Source organism: Thunnus maccoyii, chromosome 6, assembly GCF_910596095.1.
Source record: "Thunnus maccoyii chromosome 6, fThuMac1.1, whole genome shotgun sequence".
In the NCBI taxonomy this organism is placed as follows: Eukaryota; Metazoa; Chordata; class Actinopteri; order Scombriformes; family Scombridae; genus Thunnus; species Thunnus maccoyii.
In genome coordinates, this window is record NC_056538.1 from 9,492,918 (window position 1) to 9,519,671 (window position 26,754).

Genomic DNA, 26,754 nt, shown 5'->3' on the forward strand with positions numbered 1-26,754 from the left:
AATTACTTAAGTACTTGATTAAATATACTTAGATGCATTCCAGTACCGGCTGCCAACCACAGATGGGAAAGAATTGCTGTTCCAAATGAAAACAAAAAATAGATGTTATTTGTAACCTTCATGTTGAATTCAATTAATGCAGCTCTTCACCATGTGTGGACCAAGTCAAACAGAATAGTAGTCTGTGCAAGACTGAGAAAACATAACATAGGACAGAGTCTAGAAATACCCTAAAAATTATATGTAAATAAGAAAAGGATGCTTAAAATGGGAAAGCACAGTCTTATCCTAAGTTTCACCTCGAGGCCCAACACATGTTCATAGATTCTTTTCATTCGGAGGTGACTAACTGCTTGGAGGTCATGCTGTGCACTGGCTACTCACACTGCCTGCCAATCATCTGAGTTTAGGGTAAATAAGCTCCAGGTCTTTTATTTCACACCTAATATAATTTTTATCCAATTAGGATCACCTTTTTGTAATGTTTTACCTGCTCTGTTTATTCAGCACATCTGGTTTACATTTAAATTTCTTTCTCTGAAACCAGTAGTAGTAACAGTGAGCATTTAACTGTTTGTGCAGCCTTTTCATGTCAATTGTAATTGTGGTTTGTGTAATAACTTTTATAGAAACCTGTAAATTAATCAATCTACACTTTTACACCACAAATTTAGAAAGATAAAGGTGAAATACTACAATAAGAAATCATCTCCCATTTCTTCTTGAGCATATTGTGAAATCAGGGATTTGCCAGCTAAAATTTACAACGTGCACTCTCCCCTTAATCAAACCCAGATAAGAAAATGCCCTTCCTCTGATGGAAAATTTCTAGGGAAGAAACTTGTAGGCGTGTTATCGATCAACTTACTAACAGTCAGCAGTTAAATCTAACAACACTATCCATCTGTCTTCTGTAGCAAGTACATTTTTTCCAAAACTACGTTACTGTCAGTGTAACATATATGTCAAAATCTCTGGATTAAGTTTGTATCTACTGAGAAGAGTAGCACAAATCCATCTACACGGATTTTGTAGGTATGTGGATAGAGGAAAAATGGAGGAAATCTGGGAGAACATAGAAGATAAATATATATATATAAATAAGAGAAGGTAAGCTGCAGATAAAGGCAAAAAACCGAGTGCCAGGCACAGAACAGGACAGAGGAGGTAATAAGTTGAGGAAAAGTTGAGAAAAGAAGTTGAAAAAATGAAGGTTGATGGGTAGGAGGATGTACAATTTAATACAGTAGGCTTAACCTCAGTGTTTCCATATTTTTTAGGATTATTCTAATGCTAATTCATCTCTAGCACATAGTTCAGCTCGACAGGACAAGAAAGATTGAGATACCACAAAGATTGCATGGCCTCCCATCCCATCCACCTTCAGCTATCATGTCCACACTGCAGAGGATGAGCCGCAATAATTCAGCTGACAGACCAACTGCTGTGAGGTCAGAGGTCAAACCTTACCTTGACAGGAGTGTTTTAAAACAGGAAGAGTTGGAACGTCACCGAGGAATAATTGCAGAGTCTGTGCAGGAAGTTCTAAGATTTTCACCTGGCACCACAATGTAGCTGTTCTGTGTAGAAATGAGCGAGTATTGTTGAAGTATGACCCTTTCCTGCTTTTAGCATTCCTAGATAGCCAATCAGGGGGATACAGACAGAAGATATGAAAACAAATACGTGTATGCATGCACACCTACTGTGCTAGTCTGGTTGACTTTGTGCTGTTTGCAAAGAAAGGAAGTGATGGAGAGATTGTGTGTTATTGGAAATTCTTTAAGTGTTATTCTTAGATGTCTGAATTGTACATACTGCTGTTCTGCTCCTGCCTGAGAGGTTAGCTTGGTGAAAGAGCAAAAAAGAATACAGAAATATAGTGGATCACACAGGTGTGTAAGTGGCTTTAAACAGCAGTGTTGACTGCCTCTCATAGTATTTGTCAACCCATGTCCACAGCTCAGATTGTAGCTACACTCTTAAATCTTTGCCGCCTTGTGTCAAAATGAAAAGGGTGTTTATGATGCAATAAACAATCCAAGACAAAAAACAGACATACAAAAAGCTGTGGTGGTGTAATCCTTCGCTCTTTGGAAGAAATAAAAGATAGACGAAACACACACGCAGTCCAGTAAAAAAGAAAACAAAATCTTTATTATTTTGTCTAGAAGAACAGGCTGTTTTGGAAGGAGGTGTGAGGAAGATATTGGAGAGGTAAAAGCAGCCGAGGAATAGGGCGGAGTCAAATAGACCAGAGGTTGGGGCTAAAACCTGGATTTCCATAGTTACGCCAGGGCTCCCATCGGGTCCCAGGCTGGAAGAACGACGGGCTCCTGTTGCATCACCGCCAGGACATCAGAGGAGAGGAACTTCTTGTCTACCACCACCTCATACACATACTCGGAGAACCAGTCGTCCGTCATGATCAGGTAACCTACAGAGACAGACACAGACAACCAATCAGCTGTGTAAATCTGTATATACACTCCACTGCTATCAATCAAATTCAGGGCAAGTATAACCTTGCACTACATTGGTAAACGCCAGATCACAATCTGGTGGTTTTAGCATTTTGTCACCTAAATAAGCTTCTTGTAGGATGACGGGAAGCTTATTCTGATGATAAGTGACACGTCTGTACATCAGACATGAACAAGGCATAAATTAAAACAACAAACAGAAAAAGGAATCAACCCTATGAGAGTCTATATATTAAAGGAATAGTGTGACACTCTGGGAATTATGGTTATTTGCTGAGACTTAGATGAGAATATCAACATCATTTTCCAGTTTTTATGCTAAGCTAAGCTAAGCTAACTGGCTCCAGCTTCATATTTACCATACAGGCATGAGTGGTGTTGATCTTCTCATCTAACTCTCTGCAAGAAAGCGAATAAGCATATTTCCCAAAATGTCAAACTATTCCTTTAACCATAAATAACAGGTGAGTGGGACTCCGGATGAGTTCATGGTGAATTTAGGAAATGCGTGTAATCAGTTCCCTCAGAAAGTGTTCCTCTCTTTAGCCCCAACAGACTTTACATTGGAATGACATCACGTACAACAACAAAAAATAACTTGAACAAATATAAAACCTTCATGCTATAAAAATTCACAATACAAAGAGTAACAATTGGCCTTATTTGCAGTTGGTGGTGTTCTGTCAACAGTTTTACAGACGTTTTTTTAATACTGGGAAAGTGCTTTTTCAGCCACGGGGGATTTCTTAGTTGCGTACCACAGCTGGCTACTGGGAGGTGTCACGTCCACCATCACATCCATGCTCATGATTCTACTGTGGTGACACCCTTCAGGCCTCTTCCAGGCTTAAATAAGCTGGGCCCGCTCCAGGCGTCTACCTCTCTCTTCTGGCCTTCAAAATGTTCGCGATCTTGTTTCACAGTAATATTCACACATATTTCACTCTTCCACACACTTCTTACACTGTTGGTGCAGCTTTGATTCACATCCTATGCTTTTTCTTTTGTAAAACAATTATTTTTTGGATGTTATTAATAAAACATTCATTGGCACTTAAACGTGATTGTCTCCCCTAATTCATACATACTTTGAGTACTTTTATAATAGTATTGAAATGGAATTTAATAAAGAAAAAACACCCAACTAAACAGTTTTGGACCTGTGAGTAGAATATTATCAATATGTTAAATAAACAGGAACAGGAATGTCTCTTTGTTACACAGTATTACACTCTCAAAAAATGAGTCATTGGCCAAAGTCAACCTGTCAGCAGAATCACAACACATTCTCATGGAAAAAAAATACTTGATTTAAGAAAACATGTCACTAATGAAACCGATTATTGTTACTCCTCTTTCACTGAAGGGGAGGCGTAGGGAATGCTGCTAACAATTATTTGACAAAGTAGTCATAATTTGACCGTGCACATGTTTTAATTCCTTTTTAGTGCCCTTTATCACTAAACTATTCAACAGGCAGAAGGGTGGAGGAGAAGACGGACCCCCACCCCTCATGGTTCACACTCCCCACCCTACAGTGCAGTATACATTCAACACTTCTGCTATCACTTCTGCACGCCCACCCTGATAAAATGAAACAATGTCTGCCTCTCTCTCTCTGTGTGTGTGTGTAGCAATACAAGGTCAATGTGGCCAAATGTGGGCCGGTTATGAAAGCGTACCTTGAACTTACACTGACAGGAGACATGTTGGGATAACCTAATGTCTTTTTGGATGACGATGCAGCCCCATGCTGAAATGATTAATTAAAATTAAAGATGTCTGTGCGTGTTTCTTTTGCGTAAATAACAAGTCTGAAAGCTATGCGAAACCAAAGCAGCTCAAATCCACGACTGAACTGACACATATGGGAAGCTGGATGAGAGCTGGAGGAGATTGTTATGCCTCGGTTTAGCAGCCGGATCTTAGAGCGAATTCGATTTATTTTACTCTTCTGTTCCCCTGATGCCACCTCTCATTCCGTCTCTTCTTTTCCTTCCCCACGTGTTCGGAGTTGAGCAAATGAGAGCATCCCTCCCACTGTCAAGTTGACTTATCGAAGACGTCAGGGTAACCGCAAAAATGTGACACAGTTCAAAACAATATATCGGTGATGGTGATGGTGTGTATGTGTGTTCTTCCAAGTACGCAAATCTTAGATGGCACGCTGCCTGGTTCTCACTGCGGTATCCGTGTGTGTGTTGATGTGAGTTTCCTGGAACCTGCGTGTTGGGTGGCATGGTGGTGTGTGCGTGTGTGAGAGAGAATGCTGGGTGTCATTATTTGTTTTTAGGGATAGGCTGACTGTCCTCTCTCAGAGATGATGGATGAACTGTAGGCTACACGGCTGTGGAGCAGCCATCTTGTTTTCCGACTTCAGCAGAAATCCGCAACACAGGACCATGACCGAGTCACGGACCACGAAGATCTGAAATCTCTCTCTAAAATACCAGAAGTGACTACATTAAGAGGCGCTTGATTTGAGCTATATGATTTAGATTAAGAAGATGTTGACTGGATCTATGATTAGAGGACAAGATACATTTGTGAAATAGTTTTGACATTTTACAGAAAAGACAACATTTTTAATTTGGTATTTAAGAATAGATGGGGAACAGTACACCCGCAGAGTTGTGGTAAGACCTCAGAAAAAGCATTTTTCATTTCATAACAGGACTCTCATATGAGGTGAAGGGACAGATAATTGTGGTTTGGGTGCAAAATAGTGGCAGCGGATTAGAAGCATACTTTAAAACTAATGAAGCTTCTCTTCCCAAGACTCTGTTGTGTCCACTACCAAGGAAATCCTTCCATCCACACTGACTTCATTTCCTTGTATTTACTTAAAAACAAATCATATCGGTAGGAAATAATAGTTTCTCCCTCCACATTGTCAAACTCAGTCAGGGCTCAAACAGAACTCGTGACGGAGTCCACCTCAGGCTAACATCCTGTCTAATTGAGAATAAAAACCTGTGTGTATTGCCAAACATTTGCCCAAAACGGTGTACAAGTATGAGCTGTGGAGTGAGCGGAGTCATAACAGCGGCTTAAAGATGGAGGAAACAGAAAGTTAAACCTTTCACAAGAGACTTCTTCAGGGTTAGGGAGAATATTAAAAGGCCTAAAGGGAGACGTTAAGCTTTTGCAAACCTTATAAACACAATCCACTTGCTCCCTCCGCTCCTTGGCTATAACCACTCTTGTTCCAGTTTCTCCTTTATCATCTTTCCAAAATCATCTCTACATCTACTTGCATTTGTTTTTCCTTTTTTTCTAACTGATTCTACCTGTAGTGTGTCTCCAACTCTATTTCAGCTCTCCCCTGACTCCTGCATGCTCTGTCTTCTCTTTTTACCCTCAGCCTTTGTCAACAAACAAAGCCCCCGGATTCCCAAGTGAACTTCACTTCTCTCAAACTTTTGTTCTCAAAAACTTTATTAATTTGGCTGCGGACAGGCTGGAGGCCCTGGCCTTCCCCATCTGCTGGTGTTTATGGAATAAGATATGCGTGAAATACATTTGATTTGACTGAGGGGTTTTCACATGTTTTCCCAACAGTCACTACGGTTTGTGGGTTCAAGAAAATATTGTGAGTATGTGTGTGTGTGTATCTCTCTGTGTGTGTATATACTGTACTGTATGTGTGTGTTGCCAGACGATGCATGACTGACCTGAAATACTCTCCTATAATTTGCAGTGGAATGTCGAAGCCCAGAGATGGAGAGGAGAGAGGAGAAGGGGTCAGAGATAGATGAGAAACAGAGATGAAAAGATAGAGGGAATAACAGCAGCAGACTGTAATGTCTGGGGCAGGGCTGTGACATACCTGCTGTGATGTAGGGGCTTGTTGGATAAAGACAGACTGACCTTACTTAGTGACAAACATCTACATTTTCCCACATGAGGTAAAACAATGAGGTAAATGTATGTAGAAGTTATCTCTGTGAGCAAAAAGCAACGGCTTCAGATTGCTCTGAACGCTCACTTTTTTTCCAACTTTCAGCCCGAGCTGACGTCGGCTCATGATGGATTTCTTTATATTGTCATCTGCTGCACGCACATTGTGTGAGTTCACTGCTCTGCTCCACAAACATTATGGCATTTTTTGGGGGGTAGTCACGTCGAGCCATGACTCAAGTCGAGCTGGCTCGCTGTGAGTGTTTACCTGTTGGAGTTGTGCTGGTCATCTGCAGCTCTTTATCAAGCATCATCATCACTGTGGCCATTTCTGCTTGTACTATTCCTCCCTGCATTACTTATAACTGATCCGCTGAACAAAGAGCTCCAAATATCTCCATGTCTTGTTGTGTCAACCGGTTTTTAGCGCCACTAATGAAGCTCTGCTAATTCCGTGAGGAACATGTTTCCTTTCCAGTATATTCTTCATAATAAAAGTCTCCTGTTATTTAATCATTTAAAAGCTTTTAATATGAAGCAGTAAAGCGGGCAAAGTTGGGTTTTCATCAACAGTAACTTAACACAACTCTGATATGGCTGCTCCTTGGCAGGCTTCCAGAAAGCTGGCCAATCAGAACAGAGTGGAAGCAGGAGCTAAGACTGCATGTTAGAGACAGAGGCTGAAATAAGGGGCCAGTATAAGATAAATAAGGAGTTTTTTTGAACTGTGAATTATGCAAAGCTACTCTAGTGGAGTCCTGGAATAAAAATATAAAGCTGGAAATGAGCATAATAGGTCCCCTTTAAATTCATTTTGAATTTGTGGTTGAACAAAGCAAAAAAAAACAACTCAGTAAGCTGAACACTAAAACTAAACTGTCAGGTTCAAAAGTTCCCAGTCAGCATAAACTATTGTGCACGTGTTTTATCTATGGAGTTATACACCAGTCTAAGATTTAGCTCATTCTATAACCATGTTTATACAACTAGACCCAGAGGCACTGAGCTCAAAAAAACACAACAGGGGCGCTGCGCCTGTGTGTGTGTGTCTTCATGAAACAGGACATGGCCAATTATGAGTTCATAAAGCAGCAATGCGGGGGTCTCAGTTTAATCCTGTTAATTCAATAGACACAAACAGGAAGATGACGATTTATAAGGGGACACTGTGGTGTGAGAAAGATGTGAAAGAAAGATGGGGACACAGGAAGACTCCGGTGCGAAAGAATACATATGTTGTTGGGACTAGATCCAGGTGAAAGAAACTATTTAAGATGTTTACAGCCAACTTAAGTGACAGGTGGAAGCTGCATCATACAATACAATTCAGCCGTGACTTGACATTTAACTGACTAACATATCCACGTTGTCCTGATGTAGAAATATCCCTTAAATCTGAACTAAAATCATTTTTTTCCCCTGGTAATTCATCACAGATTAAATCCAAGGGCAAAAAATAGGAATAGCGTAATTATGTGTGAAGTGTCTCTTAGGTTACCTTTGTTCCCACGGTCATCGCCCCAGGAGTTTTCCACCCGCCACTTCTCATAGCCTTCTTTCCCATCCTGACAGAGAGAGAGAGAGAGAGAGAGTAGATGATGGAGAGATAAAAGTGAGAAGCAGAGACCAGAGGAAAGAAAAGTGTCCTGACAGCTGGGGTTACTTACAAGGGGGGAAACTGACAGCACTGTGAAGAACTGCAGCCGATTAAAGCAGCGTAAACAAGCAGTAAGACTTTGATGCAATAAACCCTGGGAAACTCTGCATGTGTGTATTCTTGTTGGTCTGTGTGTGTATATGCTGTATATTTTGCATGAGTTTACACCTGTTGTGTATGCGTACCTTGTCTGTGACGGCAGTGAGGATCATAGCGTGGGTCATGAGAGAGTCTCCGTATATCAGTCTCTCTGCCTTAGAAAGATTCTTCACTGAAACTCCGAACACGAGCTCATGGTTGAACCTGCACGCGCACACATGTAGACACACACACACACACAAAAAAAAAAAAAAAATCACATTACACGACCTCCTCTGATAGCAAACTCTGCCTCTGATTTCACCTACATAATTTCAAGAGAAAAGGCAAATACAATATTGTTTTGATGACTTGATGGGTAATTGTCCATATTATATCCCAACAATCACAGGATAAGGTTCAAATATCTTTTTGGTAGAAGCAAGGGAAGACATGCGATGACCATAAAAAGCCAAAAGCAAAATCTTTCTAAGCCTTGTATTCTGCATGAGCCAAAAACAGCTTTCGATTCATTTCTTGAGCCTGACTGTAGAAATTAGGCTCCATTCAGCCTCAGCCTCATTCCAATTATAATCTACTAGCACACGAAGAGATCTGTCTGGAAGATGAGCTTCAACAGTTCTGGTACCAGACATTTGGCACCATGCTGGTTTGGTTCAGTGGGCAAATTTAAGCCTGGCGCCAGCGACTCAGACACAGATGCTGCTGCACCTGAAGGGCAAAGATGAGCAACTTTTCCCCTGTGGAGAGACTGACACCTCATGGAGGCAGACGAGGTCTGGGCTTTGTTATGTGAACCCTGCTATAAGACGCAGCATAAACAAGCCTGGGGTACAACATTCACATTCACAAATATTGATTTTTAGATAGTTATTATATATTTAGATGGATTTTGGGTTTGATGGTGTTCAGCGTGATCAAACATTTCAGCTTTGTGAGGTTGAGTATCTGATCTGTTTGGAGAATCTAGCCAATAATAGTGTCGTGCTGCAGATCACATTCATCTGATAAAACACTTAGAAAAGGTACCATGTGGAGTTTTTGATCACTAGTAGCTCTTTGGAGCTATGGTCCACGTCTTCTAATGTTTCGTGGTATAATGCACCAAGAAACATGGATGTAAACATTAAAGGTTTCAAAATATTAAAAATATGCTTTGCAAATATTTTATGAGGAAGAAAACTCACTCATCATGTTTGTTATGCCAAGCACACACTTTAAAGTCATCAGACAGCTATATTGTGCACACTACACAACTTTCTGTCTTTTAATTGTGAATCTTGAAGTCGTCGTGGTTTGCACACTATACGACTGATTGGTGACAGGGGGTCACACATTACAAGATCTTTCACCGAGAGGAATCCATGATAGTCTGTCTGGTCTCCAAACCATGTTTTGTCATGAAAAAACCCACGAGAAGTGACACGGGAAATGACCCATGCTCGAGACAGGATTTTTTCTTCCAAAAATGGATGTCCACAAGAAACGAGTTGTTTAAATTTCTTTCTTTTTCTAAATTTTCCTCCATTTCTTGGGGCAAATCAGACTGCAGAACTTTTCTTGTAGCCATGCTTGTAGATGTTGTCATGTTACAGGTCTTACAGGTCCCTTCACCCCGTGTCATGCACTCTCATTGGCTGTAGTTCCTCGCCGCCCTCATTACCAGTCACAACACTTTGTACACTACAGGATTTGGACTCCCTGACAGGTCCAGATATTCAGCCTGATTGATATCTTTCGGGTGTCTGTGATGCATTGGTGAGTCTCTCGGATTGTGCCATTGAACAGTTCTCTAAAAACTGTCAGTGAGTGCAAAATCAGGGCTACAAACGTGTTATGTGAACTCGGCATTAAGCATCAAAGATATACAGTACATCATGCGTTTTGGTGAGAAACAGAAATTTTTGCTTGTTAACAAGAAAACTCTACAGGATACCTTTAATATTCAGTGTGCAGAATGTTGTTGCATTCATGGTTGCTTTCTCCTCATAGTAGAAATTAAATAATTTATTTAAAACAAACCAACCACTACTTCCACAGAAATCACACCTCTCCTGAAGTTTATTGACGCATTAAAATCATTATAGAAACCTGATCATTTACTGCATCTATGACCCTGCTAAACTAAAGCAATACTAGTAATGCTACATATATTGGTTCTAATATCTGGGCCAAGAGAGTCACAGACTAGATTCATTGACTATGTTTTGTTATTTTAAACCTTTTGGGAAATCAGGAAGACACATTTTTTGGCATCTGCATGATGCCAAAACGATCAATCACTGAGAAATATATATAAAATCCGACAAACCATGTAGAACTACCTCAACACTTCAATTATTTTCAGGATTTTCACACCCAGCACTAACTGCACACACTAGGCGCCTCTGAGTAATACTCACACATTCATGTCATTAATGCCCAGCTTGCCATGGAAATGTTTGCCGACATCACAACCAAACCACACCGCCTAGAAGAAAAACAGTAGCCATGTTCAGATTTGAAGGTCACACACACTTGTGTCTACAGTTACTCCTGTTCATCCCGACTTACTTCTCCATCCTTGATGGACTCAGCCGCAGCCTTTTTAAGCAGTTGGATGGGCTGATTGTTGTACAGAGTGTTACGGCCCGCAACCATGTTACCCAGGAACTCAACACTGTACAGCTTCCCGTAAGGGTTCTGGGGTCGAGGGTCGTTCACAAGGCAGATCTGAGGATAAAGAGAGTTACAGTACAAGTTCAGACACTGTGCATCTTCCCACAGGGAGTCGAAAACAGAGGTAGCAAAATGGCAACTCTGTAAGGGCCCACATACTTTGTCCTGAATGTTGTATAGGGGTTTGACGTGCTCCCTGTAGAACTCCTGGGGGGTGATAGGTCCCATGCGATGGAACGTCTTGTCCTTGTCCCTGTACTCCCAGGAGATGGTCTCCGGAGGGCTGCCTAGACAAACGCTGGCCACCCGGAACACCTGCACAGAACACACACAGTTTGAATATCAACTTCCTTACAAAACTGTACTCTGATTTAAAATGCAAATATTACAAATCTGCCTTTCACGCCAAACAAATCTGCATTCAAATCATATTTCATGTTCACAGGGCATGACAACCCCAGGTCTGTCCCTGCATACTCGTCGATAACTGCCTGGGCCTCTCTCATTCCTTCCAACTTTCCCTACATTTTCCCTCTTTCCTCTCTATACAGTGCTTTCCCTCCCCTCCATTTCCCCATTTGCACCCCCCCCCCCTTCCGTCCCCCTCCATGTGTGTCTTCCTGTGGTGCTGAAGTTCAGACCGAGTTCCTGTGGGCTAAATCGGGTTGTTTGGACTGGGCTGTCTGTCAATCTGTCCCTTCTAACCTCTGATATAGCTATCTCAGGAATTTCCCCCCTGATGCTTTTCACCTCTCCCATCCTCTGCTCTCCTCTCCCAGATGCTTTTCCTATCAATTAATTAGATTAAGGAGGGCCTGAGAAATTAAGATGCAGCTCAGTCCATTGTTGGTGGTAGATAAAAGAAGTGATACATTGGTTTGAAAAACCCACGTATACAGAGGCTCTACAGCGTTGAGTGTTGTTCTGAGTCTGTGGATGAATGGTGATACATCACACTCTCGCTGTTTCAACTACGGATGTCAGGAAGGATAAATTTACAATAGACTTATTTTTTTTACTGACTTTCTATTGATATCCAGACAAATTCAACTCTAGCTGATTATAGAAGTAACAGAGGGATTATTTTTGGCCTGGCCTGCATCAGCAAAGGGCTTCTAGAGAAAAATAGCAGCAGTTTCCAATGCTTAGTCAACGCATATTAAATGCACATAAATAAAGATGACATTCTTGCTTTCAGGATAGTAGACACAGAGCCCTCTGAGCCCACTATTCCCACACAGAGACAAACACACAAAATTCAGTATGCATACAGTAACTTCAGGCTTGGTTTACACAAACAAACAATCCCCTTCGTCATCACAGAGATGGGTAAGAGTCACAAAAGTACAGACGCACACAAAAATACACAAATGCGGCGAATCAACAAAAGGAATCTGTTCCACCCCTTATCCCCCCCCCCCCCGCCAAACCACCTTCCTCCTGATTCAACTGCTTTGTTTAGACTGCTTTGTGGGCAAGACTGCATGCCAAGGTGTCCATCTCCTTGTCTGGTCCGTGTTTGCCCAGATGCCCTCGGCACCTTGACAAGACATCTCTGTCACCCCTTGACCCCCCGCCCTCTCTCTTCATCCCTCTTTTTTTGTCTCCTCCTTCCAAGAATAACTCTAAAAACCTTTTCACTAACTTTACAGTTCTCCTTTCAGATGCCACTGAGACATACTGTAAGCATTCTCTCTTTCTGCCAGTTCAGCCCTGCGCCCACTCATCTTCGCCTGGTAAGGCAAATAAAGTAGGTGCGAAGGAAAAGGTTGGGCGGACAGAGAGACCTCAGTCAGAGGATAAACAGCCGCGGTGACATCAAGGCAGGATCAATATTGAAACACCTGCCGCCTTGATGACCGATATACATGAGTGACAGAGAGGAAAAGGTGAGAGTAATAGTAAAATAATAAAAATAACCACAGCGCACTTGACAGATTTAAATGGTCTGTTTGCTGGTTTTATTTGGTAAACGTATCTGAATGTAATACTCCTTAGATAGATTCATTTCATGATCTTCCCAGTTTGCATTAAATTTGCTCGACAAAATACATTTTTTAAGTTCAACACTCAAAAAACTCCTCCAGTGTCAATAAAATTATTTTCGATGGATACTGATCATACATTCAGGAAATTACAAATGATTTGGACCTATGTCCTCACGGCAGACTTCACTTCCTTCCTCACAACCACAGGCGTTATTCATAAAATCTGCAGAATTGAATTCATGTTTGGATTATAACTTCAAAGGCCATCACATTCACATCCTAATATTCTAAACATTCGAACTCCCACTGGGTTTCAGGATCCAGCTGTTACAGTGGAAGTGATTCTGATGGGTCTTGTTAACAGGCAGCTTTTTCTACAGCTCATCAGTCTCTAGCAGAAGGTCCACCTCAGGTCTGTCTCAATTCTGTGACACAGCAAGTTTGCGTGTCTTGCTATAAACAATAAGCTGACTGACTGCACGCTATTGAGGCTAACTGCGGCTAATGTTTGATAGCATCTGTGTTCCAGTGTTGACCGGCTGGCATCCCTCTGCAGGTTTATTTGTTTTACGCAACCCAAACAAACAAATCACCTGGAGTTAGGAGTGAGACTAACACATACAGTAAGAAGGCCAAGCCAATGTCAACGCAACACAGTATACAGTACCTGGACAAGGGAAGGTAAACAAAAAACATTTGTTCTTTCCTAAAGAAAGTTCACTGGTGTAAAAATATGTCTGAATTTAAATTTATACCCACTTTTAAATTTTGGATTAAATTGACATGAATTCATGAAGCTGCTGCACAGAAAGAAAAGAAAGTGAATGTACGCGTTTGCTCATGCGTGTTGCATTAACAGCATTGTTAAATCTTATCTCTCAACTCAAATTTGAGGGAAATGTCTAGCTTCTGTAAGCTCTCCTTTTATTTTGCCTGACAGAAGAAAATTAAAACAACAACTTGCTCTTTGTTGTCTTGTGTTGCAGTGGAAAGTGTTCATCCTTAGTCCAGTGCAGCGATTTGTGCACCTGTCACTGACTGACTATCTTGTTTCACAGATTTAATAAATAAATAATTACCAAATAATGGCTTTTACTTAATCTTCTTGTGAAGTAAACATCCCTTATATTTTGTACATTTATTGTATGAATATTTGATGATTAAATTAGAGCATTAGATGTATAAAAATATTTTTTGCTGTAAAAAATATATAAAAAAGCATGTATTTTTAATCTAAATTATTTGAACCTGTGAATAATGTGAGTGAGGCACTTGAGACTTGATTAGAGTTTGAAGCTGGCTCTCACCCATTTTGATGCCAAACTGAGATAAAACATGCGCCTCATTGCTACTCTGAAGTGAATTTATAACTATTGTCTAGAAGCTGGACTTGTGAGTGTAAGCAAATGACACCATGCAAACAGTTTGGATAAAAATGAGCTAGGTTTTGATTAAACTTCCATGTCTTGTAAACATGCAACACATGTGGTCATTGTTAAAATTTCTAACAATGGTGCGAAGCAATTCAAGAAAATCTGAGTGGACGACTCACAACTGGCAGGGCTATCGTTACGGCCCCTGACAGCGACACATATACAGGAAGTCACACACACACACCGAACAACACGTCGGCTGAGCTAATAGCCGACAGCGCCGAGCCAATACGCTGCAGCAACAAAGACTCTCTGCGAGTTGATGGCTGTCTCATAAATTAGACTTGTCTTAAGGATCACTCTATGTGCTCAGAGCCAAGAGCCGCACATGGTGTTTCCTGATTCCATGACGCAATGGAGCATGGCGGGGGTACAGTTGTGGCGTGAGGGATACCATCTGTGTACGTGTGCATGTGTGTAAAGTACTGTATGTGCATGTACAGTTAGCAGGGAACGTCCCTGTTTTTTTTGTGTGTGCATGTGTTGCCTACTTGTCTATGTAAGTGAGAGTGGAGGAGCAGGGAAACACACCAGATACATCATGAAAGAGAGAGACTGGCTTTGAAACTTAAACTAATCCTCTCTGCCTCAATAATGCAGCGTATGGATACTGTCATCCTAACAGCCTCTATAAAAGACCAACTGTCCTCGTGCACTGGACTAGTGCGTCCGTTGTTACTGCAGGTGCAAGCTGCTGTTGCGCAAGTTTTCAGATAAATGAGATGTGCTTGGTTTTAACTAATGTGCCTGACCGGTGTTAACAAAAAGAATAGATTCTTGACACGCAAAGGGATCCGTTTAAATCAAGCGCACCCCACGTCGTACAGTAAGTGGAAGCAGAGACGCTAACCCCGGTTGCTTGTCATGGGTGTGTGTGTAGGGCCGGTGTGATGAAGACCAGGGCACGATCACAGCCGCCACGTAGGGAGGGTGGACAGCATCACCTCAACACACACCAAAGTAGGACTGACACAGCACTTTGATCCTGAGAAACACATGTGCTCGCATAGATGCAAACCCACGTGAACATTAGGGGGAAACACTACTATACCCATATGTAAGAGTCCAAGAACTACGTAAGTCTATGTACACACACACACACAAGTCATGTCCACAAACACAGTTTTTGCACATGTGAGCATGCACACATGGACAGCAATGAAGCAGTTGTGTACACAGTTTGTAAACTACATAAATAATTCCTAAATGTGCTCTGCTTAAAAAAAAAAGAAGAAAAGTCATAATACTGCAATGTCATAACAAATGCAACACCTGGCGGACAATCTTTTAGCCTGTCCTGTGTGAGTTCATGATGGATGCTGTCGTCATTGATTGGCTGGCAAGCCTGATAAGATATCAGTCATCTGGATTAGCCAAGTTTCTAACATCAATCCTAATTTGCAGAGCTAATAATCCCTTGACTGTCCACCAACAGTGCTGTTGAAGCTGGAGGCGAATCAAACTCTAGACCACAACAACTTGTCATGTCGATGGTTTGGGACCACACAGCTTTGTCAGTGTAATAGTTTAAATAAATACTTCTGGCAGTTCCTAGTTTTCACTTACACATGTGTTTTTAGACAGTAAATTTGATGAATTTAATGATGTGCTTTTAAAATTGATGTGGTGGAGAGAAGCTCCAAAATGTAAAAGTTAAGATGCTAACAAATGAAATCCATATCATAATATCCTTTTCACCTGTCAAGTGTGCATCACAGTAGAATAGAGTAGAGTAGATGAGGCTTTGGTGATACTGTGTACAGGAAGGGAATATTTTCATTGTCAACTATTTTATTGGGTATTTGTTCAATTGAGACGAATGTTCAAATTACTTATTTTAACTGTGAAAATGTCAAAAGATATTCAGTTTACAATGAAAAGCATACAGATCCTTTTGCTTTTAGGACACTGTGACCAAAATATGTTTTACTTAACAGACGACCATAGATCAATTATCAAAATTATAAAAAAATATTATAAAACTATTTTCAAAAAACAATAATTATTGTGGTAATTTCAGACAATACAAATACCATTATTTTACAATTCATCGCAATATTACATCATGTCTAGTTGTCATCAGTTCAGTCTCATTAGAGATATTTAATGCAATTGTGATGCTTAGTGCATGAGAAAATTCACACCTGTGTGCTTCTAATGTCAAATCAATCGCAATATGTACCTGATACATCTGTAATAATTTATTTATATCAGATATATTATTACTGTAATAATTCATTGATTATTTATAACATCATTTAGCTCATTTTAAAATACAAAGTCCAGACAGAGTCCACAAACATGTTGTGCATTTTGAACCATGAATAGCTTTGACATATGTATCTTTTGTATAATATTCAACTAGATCTTACTTTTGAAAACAGAATACAAATTATACTCTATTTACATGCATGTGAAAACCTGACAATTCTTTCACTGCTGGGGTCATAAAAGGGTCAAAAGCATGAAAAGGTTAAACTAAAACCTTAATTTGATGTGCAGTTTTCCATAACTGGGATTCAATAATCAGGTAAAATATCTCACTTTTTGTATTGAGACTTTTAGAACTACGTTTGTCAAATGCACTTGTGATAATATCCTTGAACTATTTGTCTCTCTTCACTCTGGTTGTTCTTTTGACATGACCGCATCCTCCATCATCACTGGCCGTGACAGAGTGGTGTTTCACAAAACAAACCACTTCCAGGTGGACAAACAAACACACCGACAACCCTCAGCCACCCGCCCTGACGTGTAGTGCAGTGGGAGCAGTCTTTGCTGTTGCACAACATATTTGTGTGTGTGTGTGTGTGTGTGTGTGTGTGTGTGTGTGTGTGTGTGTGTGTGGTGATGGCTGGGCGTCCATGGGGGTGCTCTGAGATACAGACCACTGTTTAAACAAGCAACCAGCCAGCAGCACAATACATCCAAACAGCTGACAACAAAGGCTGCTTAACCAGTCCCCTGTACTGTGTGCTATTATCTCAATGGGGGACTGATTGACTGACTGGCCCCACATACTGTACATTCACGCTCACATACACACACACGCACACAGGAAGCGGGAATAAGCCTCGTATGAGCGCTGCACACATAATAACACGTGTTACGTTACGCAAGTGTTTGTTGTTCACCTTTTATTTGTGTTTTGGTGGTGAATTTATCGTCACTATCCAGTGTCAGATGCTTTGTAATAGACTTTTCCATAAACAAGATTACTATCTTGTGACATCTGGTGCAGTGTGCATGTGACTTTTTTTAAATATGTTGCTTTTACACACACACACACACACACACACACACACACTGTAGTCTAGAAATGACGTGGCACACGTGAGACACACGAATCTACATGCACACATATAAATAGGTGGATTAAAGCATCTCACACTGTTACCAACATATTGTCAAGAGTGTGTACCGGACAATGTATCATTAAAAGAAATACATGTAAAAACATTCATTGACATGTAACATTAGCCCATAAGATATGTTTGTTGCTGTGTAATGTTTTAGCTGTTTAATGGACGTATCACGAACATGAACAAGTGTTTGGTTCTATGAACAAGATTTTTATCTCCCTGTACCACATGTGCCAGTACTGAATGGGTTAAAACACACATTGTTGGCATGTCTCTGTACTAGTGCCACTTGTGCCTTTAATGTACCTGTTTAATGACATCATTCTTACATGAAATCCTAATGGTGTATGTATAAAACCTTAAGTGACACTATTTGAATTAGAAATTTCTACAGATTTTTAATGATCAAGAAAACTTACAACGTATCCCTCCTATATGAATTGTATAATGTTGACACTTACCTATCAGGTGTCATTAAAAAAATAAAATCAATAAAGCATCACTACAGTACAGTACAGTATTAACCTGAACCTCCAGTCCATCACCCTCATCTTATCCCAAGCTCAACTCTAAAAACTGATGACATGCTTTTACTGTTTTGAGCTATCCCTTCATACAGACTATGTTTCTACTGTCAGTTAAGTATTATTTGACAGCACCATCTTCTGGTCACAATGGAACAATGTCACAAAGTTAAGCAATGTGTACGCTATAAAAGATTTTACTGTCATTTATTCAATATGTATGCACACACACACACAAGTCTGCATGTACCAGTGTGTCTGTAAAATGAATGCTCTATCATCATATTATATAATTATCTAAACAGACCATGCTTTACGGCAGCACATGCTGTAGGTGATGAAACAGGGAGGACTGAGTCTCTATTATCCACATATTAGATAATATATTCCACTTTTTGGACCAAAAAGTTCCAGAAACTATAGAATCAGAAGACTCAGGAACTAAACTAGCAACTAAAAGTCTCTTTGCATATTCCTGTTATTGTTTCCACTACATTTGAAGAACAGTTAAGATTAGACGATTTAGATTCATGAAGGATTAAAGAAAATGATGATAGTATTTGAAATGGAGTTTACACACATGTTGTTTGGATTTACAGGAGAGCGACTGATGACTGGATGTGATGAACAGATGAAAAAGACATACAGAGTTGGAAAAAGACTGAAAACTTCAGAATGCCAGTTTCGAAAGTAGCAATGATCTGCTGAGTGTTTTATGGGTATTTATTTCTGCTTTAGTAGATAATCATCATGAAACTGCAGAATCAGCAAAGGTTTATTTCTCTCATCGATGCCAAAAAACAAACAAGAAATGTCGCTAATATTGATACTAGTGCCCCCAGTGCTTCCTAGTTTTGCAAAATTATAGTTGCCACAGCGTTTGTGTCTGACCAATCTGCAATGGTCAGCTCTGCTGGGGGATTTTTTTTTTTTTTTTTAGGGAACGTGGAACTATCCTTCAGGAACTAACTTTAGTCCCTCTTTCCTCCAGTCAAAATGCGAGTAAAGCTCCCAAGTTCCTCAAAAGTTTCTCGGTTCCCTGGTTCCTGCAGTGGAAATATTTTACAGGAAAGGGTGTATGTGCTCTCACCTCCTCTATCATGGCGTCCATAGCATCAGAGAGTTCAGCCTGAGTAGCGTCGCTGGCCACCATGTTCCTCAGTCTTAGGCAGTATTCTCTCAGCTGTAACACACAGTGAGACAGAAACACCGGTCAGCGCTTCCTCATCGATTACACGACTTACTGATGGGTACTGATGTGAGCCTTACGTGAGCTTGACTGCATTAGTTGTGAACGCACCTTATGATTGAGGATGTCATTCATTCTGCGTGAGGCCTCTGAGCTGTGTGACTCTGGAAAGCATTTCTTTGGAATGACGCCATACTTTTCTGAAGAGAGGACAGTATAAAACCAGTCAAATCCAGTCAGATAACATTTTTGTTCCATGGAACCAAAGTTTTTATGTTTGAAGATTAACGTATTTATAGTACAGTACAGTTCCCTTTTCTAAACTTGAAACATTACCCATAAATGATGGGTGATAAGTGTTGGTCAATTATTCTCCATGAACTTCTTGTTACTGTGACTATGTGTCATGATCAGAACTGACCGATAAGGTTGACCAGCATGTCCCACTGTCCTCCGTCATTGGTCGGATTGGAGAGCAGGAACTGGACCAGGCGTCCGTCCACTGGCTCCTTCCTCTGCGCCGTCTCCACACAGGCCTGAAGGAAGTAGTAGCAACGCTCAACCTGCAGAAAAAGAGAACGAACAGGACAGAGACATGATGAGTAAATAAAGAGAGAGATGGACTGAGAGGTGCTGCACCATCTAATAATGTCACATAACTGTATATAATGAAGACATGTATGCTCAAGACTTAAGTCATAAAAATAATGACTTGAGACTTGACTGAGACATGAGACCAAAAACATCCAAGAGTCACTGTTTTACCTTTTAAAATCTTAGAGCAATCAAAAATAAATGAGACCAGGTCAGGCAGGCCTTGTAAAGCCTTTAATTATTTGGCCTATGCAGTAGAAGTGAAAGCAAATGCAATCTGCAGCTATCTTAATGGACACTATTAACACAGCTTTGAAAGCAAAATCTTCAGCCTCTGATGTAATGTAATAACACACTGGTTCAGAGGAGGACGGGGATATTCTTAGAGCTCGACATTTACTGCTTCCTTACTTAGAACCAACATTACAATCAATTTTAGTCCCTGGCTGGCACTTGTCACAAACACAGGCCTATTCAGTGGAACCGCAACCACGCGTTTAAACATGTGGGAGAGAGAGGCCAGAGAGAGACATTTAGAGCGGTGTCACTGTGACATCAACGTGGGAAAAAAAAACAAAAAAACATGAGGCTAGAGAGAGAGAGAGAGAGAGAGAGAGAGATATTTAGAGCGGTGTCACTGTGACGTCGACCCTGGAAGAGCATTGACCACAACACACAAAAGAGGGTTTTAGTTGTACAATGACTGTATAGTAGTAGCAAAGCACATGTGTACACACACCCACACACGCGGTGTCCTGACTGCAAAACAACAAAAACAATCATCTACCAAAATACTACAGCACTAATAACTAATAAAGTCATATATATAGTAGTCTGAGCCTCTGAGCAGTGAAACACATGTCTTACCTTGTCCCAGAAAAAGAGATAGGACTGACTGAACTCAAACTCCTCTATGTTAAACTTCTTCATGAAGGGAAGTCGCATGACGTTGAGGCACGAGAAGATCCAACATCTCCCTGGTAGTAAAAAGAAGAAATATGCAGGTTAGAGAGGAATCACAGTTAAGGTGTTTTTGTACGTGCATCAGTAGTGCTTCTAGTGCTCCAAGTTTAGTTGTTCTGATAGGCAGCAAGTCACAAGCTCACAGGAATCATTACATATTTAATTCTAACTCCTAAACCTCAAAAGCGGAAACCAATGGTGGTCTGGAAGGGAGGATAAGTGCATTTATCAGTTACAAACTTATGGTCTACTTTAAACATGGTCAGCATGGGTTGTGTTCAAGATTCTTCCATCTTTAGATTTTTTAAAAAAAATTTTTTTTTTTTTTTAGATTCTTTAAATCTATTTTAGAGACTTAAGACTAAACTTAGTAACCAACAATATATCTACCAACACATGATGAGTGATCCACCAGTCATCGTAGATGTGAGGCACTGGGTTCCGCAAAGCAAAACAACGTCTCAGCCAGAAAACAGCAACCATAGATCATATAATGTGTTGTCAATGACAGACTTTATTGCAACGCAGAGGGATTTCTTTATTAAATTAAAGCTGCAAGCAGCGTTGAATGGGCCCTTGCGTCTCCGCACACGTCAGGCCGTGACGCAATCAAAGGGCTTCTGTCACGGGCATGTAGATGTCTTCAGACTCGGGCTGTTTTCAGACAATGCAAGAAGGAGATAAACATCACTTCCTTTGTCCACTGTTTTGCCTGCTGCTGTTGCTGCTCACTGAAATTTTGTAGGGGGCGCTATTCAACCAGTCTGCATCACTGATGGAATATTGTCATGTAGACGTGTTCAGGCCAGGACTCTTATCAAACATGTAAAGTTTGGTGCAGACTGGAGCATTTACAATAAAGTTAAAGCAACTTCCTCTGTCATGGCGAAGCATCAAATCTCAACGGTGTGAGGATGAGAATTTTCTGCAGGCTGAGACATGTCTGTCTTGCTCACACCTGTGGCATCAAAATTATGCAAGTTTTGGGCCCATTCACTTGAATTTCAATTAGTAAACTGAAAACTCTTGATGAGTTTGTGTGTAAAACAAATTAATTTCCTAATTTTCACCAAGTCTATTTTAACCCACATGACCTGGTCAAAGTTTGATTGACATGTGTACTGTCAGGTGTGTAGAGACAATAAGTAACTGCAGCTGGACACAGAAAAATAGTCATATATTTGAATGGAGAGTGTGAGCAAACCCACACTTTTTTGATCATTTACTGCTTCCACATAGTTTTGGATACAAACTTCATTTGAACTTTAAATGAGTCACGAGACGCTGACCTACAAATCTTGAATTTACATGTGTTTTCTATCTTTTACTGTTTTGGAGATATCAGAGTGTGAGTTTTAAAGTCTTTTCTTGCTCCTCCTGTGATTTGATAATGAGTGTGTATTACGTCATGTGTCACAGCACTGAGGGAGTGACATCACCCGGAGCAGTTGGAGAACAGGATTTCAGAGTACTCTCCTTGTGAAATATCCTCATAAATCCCATGACTTTGGCCAAATCTTACATTAAACATCACATTTTTTTGTAGGAAATTTCATCACGAATCCATTGATACAGGTTTGAAAGTGGTCGGACTTATAGTTTAGACATCAGAAGCATCAGTTTGACACAAAGGCCATGCCCAGAGATTGCCTCCCCATTGGTTTACATTATAAGGTGTGATGTGGCACTGCAACTTTCAGGGCTTATAAAATCTAAACCGTTCCCAGTTATTACAAAGTTTTTGTTCAGCACAGTGTCATAAGTCACCTATTAAAATTTGAAGCCGATACCATTAACGCCCTCAGAGGAGAAAGCATTTGTTCGAGGTCCAAAATTGGGGAAAAGTCGTACTTTCATGTGTGTATTGCGGACTTCCTGTTGGAATTCGGTCAGGGGTGTCAGCATATGATTTGTAGGTCTTGATGAGACAAATGATTGAGTTTTGGTTCGGATCTCTTTACAACATTCCTACAGTCCGTGGCGGCCATATTTGTTACATAAGTGGCGCTCTCAAGCACATTTTGGCACTCTGGGGGTTAATTTTTACATTTTATCAAATTTTTCACCAGACCTGATATGCGTGCCATATTTGGTGAGTTTTTGAGCATGTTTAGAGGGTCAAATTTAGGGTTTAAGTGGCGTAATAATAAAGAAAGAAACAAACAGAACAAATACAAGAGGGTCTTCGCCCCTTTGGGGCTCAGGCCCTAAAAATAGCCATTTGGTGATTTCAGTGAGAAATTTACAATCCACCAGGTATCTGATTTAGTTGATCCAAGTTAAAAGAGACCTCCCAACTTCATGCAATCCAAACTTTGACTGTGATAAAAAAAATGAAGCTGACAAAGATGTGCAAACAGGGAGTGAGGTGTAGTTGCTACATGCTTAAGGCAGCTGCAGCACCACATCTCACCAGAAGTGTTTTTTTTTTTTTTTTTTGTTTGTTTTTTTTTTTTAAAAAAAACACACAGTATGCATTACATTCTTTTCAACACAAAAATAAAAGCTGCAAACTTATGTGATAGTTGCTCAAATCTGTCCAGGACAGTCACGACCACAAATCACTTTTGCATCACTTCGCCACACAAATGCCTACAACAAATGTAACAGCATACATATCCACCATTTGTGATGCACACTTGAGGTCTAGAAAGGTTAAAGAAAAAATAGTATTCATGAAAAAAAACAAAACATTCAACAAAACTTTGCAACTTGTGTTTTATTTTATAAAAAGGTAGACTAACTACAGCACAAGTGTATGAAAATGTGTAAATGTCAGTTCTAAGCCATTTACTTCAGAAATGCATTAACTTTCTAATGTGTGCTAGATATCAATTGTTTGTGCTCTGCAAATGTTGCTGCAAGCACAAATATACACATTCACTAACTGCATTATCTCAGTCATTGGTGTGTGTTGATCCAAAAGATTGGACATTGCTAATAGGATGCATTTCCTTTTCCCATTGAAGGTATGCTTGTAATTATCAATATTACTTTACTATGTTATGTCCTACCTGAGTTTTTCTGGTTGGTGACGGGCTTGCCCTCTGTGGGGATAGAGTGCTGGAAGATGTGCACAGTATCCTGGACAGTCTGCCGGTGCAGACAAACCTCCAGCGGGTCGATGCACGTTGACACATTCTGGGCCAGCAGGTAGCGTGGCTCGGCCCGCAGCCGCTTCATAAAGGTGGCTACCTTCTCCTGACTCAGACCTGGAGGAGCAGGAAGAGAGAGGTAAAGAGTGAATGGTGAGAGAATGGAGGGAAGAGAAGTGCAAATAAAGTTACCTTGTAATGAGGAGACTTTCACAGCTAGACAGAGCCTGACTGCTGACTATAACTAAGAGGAATTTCCTACTGTCCCAATACCCATGACCCATCTGTGCACTTTAGGTATATACACTTCCCACTTAGGATCTGATTTATGAGCACTCACGCACTCAGATGTCATAGTAATGCCTGGAAAATGCCCAATCAATAGTCATAAACCAACAGCACATCCTTTATTGAATACAACAACTGTCTGGTGCTTTGTTTTTCCACCATCCATGCAGAGACTATAGTGGATAATAGACTGTTAAGGATATTGAACACAATTAAGATTAGAGCTCTGATAAATAATATAAGGACAGACTTGGAAAGGAGAGAAACAAGTCATAGCAAACAAGGAGGAAAACAAGGATTCTCAGTTTCTAGTAGTACTATAAGTGGCCCTAGGGAGCCGAGGGCTGATCGCAGTATGGCTCATCTGGCTCCATCTGGGAGAGGGAACACACTGGAAGGCTTGTCTGGTCCCACTGGACAGGGGAAGGAGGGGTACACACACACAAACACACACACTTTGACAGAATCAAACTGGCACTAGCGTGTAGTTTGTAATTCCGTCAAATAATAGTGCAGAGCAATTAAACATTGAGAGGGACATTGCCTAGTCATGCATGCTGCCTAGAGTTCGACCCCTCTCTCTCAGCTCCATGCTGTTATTTTCCATTGACACAAGACTGAAATGCACTGACGGCCTTTGATTACGACAGCGTCAAACTTCATTAACGGTCATGTCTTCCTGAGAGGACAAAAAGCAGAAGCAGGCCTGCACAGTGTTGTGTTGACATGATGAGTATGGATAGACAATGAAGGGAAAATAGTAAGAGGTGAACCTTCAATCTGAAACAGAGCGATAGCCGACAGCTTCAAACTCTATACAAACATAAGAAGAGCATATGTCAAATTAAATATGTTGGAAACGCTGAGCTTAAATGAAGGGTGAGTTAGTTGATCAGGCTGTTATTCAACAAGTGAGGGCATGAATGGGGAGGACAGACACCACAGTGGTTTTTTTATGGAAAGGGGTCAAGCACAGGTACTCAGGGTGACTTGCAAATTTACACACCACTGGTTACACAACTGGCTTTATATTAGATAACACTCTAAAGTGTCTATCACTGTGCAAGGGGCTGAAAAACAGCTGGCATGAAACCTAACTTTGGAGGCTGAGTAGACACTGGCTGACACAGTCCAAAGATCAAAATACCATGGCACTAGCTAACACGGTCCCTTTTTAAATGTGTACATTAGAAATAAAATAGAAGTATTTCCTCTATGTAAGAGAAGCATTCGTTAACATGAGTCTTACGCATAGCCATCTGACCGAAGCCAAAACTTATTCAAAAGAAAACCAAAAAAAAGTGTTGTGAAATATTAAGTTAATTAGTTGAAATTGAAATTGAAACAATCTCAGGTGGCTACAGTTTAACTTCGACAGCATTAATCACTGCTACAGTCTACTAAAAACGTGTTGAAACCCGACTACAAGTGTTAACATTTCACTTCAAAAGGAAACCCCCTCTTAAATGAATCACTTGAAATAGTTTTGACAGTTTCTCGCAATTCCAGTTCCCTTCTCGATGAGCTTAGCTACCCAGGCTAACATTTCCAGTTCCTGTAGCTGACAGCAGCTTTTAGCCGCCGAGTAAAAAGGTGTGTTAGCTGCCTGCTCTTCAAAAAAGTCCGGATATCGATACCACGCTGACGAAGTGTCAGCCCTGCAGAGAGAAAACGACGGCAAAGTCATGCTAGCAGGCAGGCAATGCTAACGCAATGAATGCTAACTTTAGCCTGTTAGCTCCGTCAGCTGTCATCCTCCAGCCGTCAGATACAGAGCGCACTCAGCCGGCCGGAGACCCCAAACACCGGGACTGAAGCAGCACAAAGTGCCACTCAACTTACCACTGTCCATGTTTCCGAGGAGCTTGACGAGCGTTGTCTGTTTTCTTGAAAAGTCACCGGCTCTTTGTTTATCTCATTCGCCGACAATCAGTCAGTGTGATAACAGGGTGCGCTCGTTTGTTTGACTCCGGGGCGGTCTTTGACGTGGTGCCTGGGCGGAGTTTGTGATAATGACTGCTAATATGATTACACTGAGGTCTTCCATCAGTGCAAATATGATTGTTTTTTACAGATTGTACTAATGAGCACACAGGTTATTTTAGTTTACTGACCCTATGATTTGCTTAGAGCAAAATCCATGAATTGAAGTTAAATACGAATAAACCTTTTATTTTCTATTTTTGTTAATGATGTCAACAATATACAGATTTTCACTTTGAACAAAAAAGTTGCTAAAGACTTTGCAACAAATATTTATTTGTTGATGTATAAAATTACTTTGCTTTTTTTAAATTTGTGTTTGTGTGTTTTCTAACACCTTCTGGCATATGTTTTACATCTTATAAACATTATTGAGATAAAATTCACTGAGAGAAAATAAATATTGGGGGCTCCTATCCTTGGAAAGCAATCATGCCATCATGTTCCGCTCTTTTAGGGATAAGATTAACTCAGTCAACACCTTCTTTTGTTGAAGAGCTTTTCCTTTAGAGTGTATAGCCAACATTGATTCCCATTA

The 26,754-nt window shown here is 40.6% G+C and overlaps 1 protein-coding gene across 1 annotated transcript; it reads right to left on the minus strand.

Annotated features, from left to right (window-relative positions):
* Positions 1-2,130: 2,130 nt before the first annotated feature.
* blmh (bleomycin hydrolase) lies at positions 2,131-26,202 on the minus strand. Its single transcript, XM_042415181.1, has 12 exons — positions 26,076-26,202; positions 23,865-24,062; positions 20,755-20,864; positions 19,715-19,856; positions 19,405-19,493; positions 19,195-19,287; positions 10,957-11,112; positions 10,693-10,851; positions 10,542-10,609; positions 8,226-8,343; positions 7,882-7,948; positions 2,131-2,437 (listed from the first exon to the last, which is right to left on the minus strand). Exons 1-12 carry the CDS (start codon positions 26,083-26,085, stop codon positions 2,289-2,291), a joined length of 1,359 nt encoding a protein of 452 aa, XP_042271115.1. The 5' UTR covers positions 26,086-26,202; the 3' UTR covers positions 2,131-2,288.
* Between the last annotated feature and the right edge of the window lie 552 nt (positions 26,203-26,754).

Excerpts from the sequence above, each read along its gene's own strand:
- blmh (XM_042415181.1), bottom strand. Across the intron at positions 19,857-20,754 it reads ATCTCTTTTTCTGGGACAAG|GTTGAGCGTTGCTACTACTT; the intron begins GTAAGACATGTG and ends CTTTTTCTGCAG. Across the intron at positions 19,494-19,714 it reads CATGCTGGTCAACCTTATCG|AAAAGTATGGCGTCATTCCA; the intron begins GTCAGTTCTGAT and ends TCCTCTCTTCAG.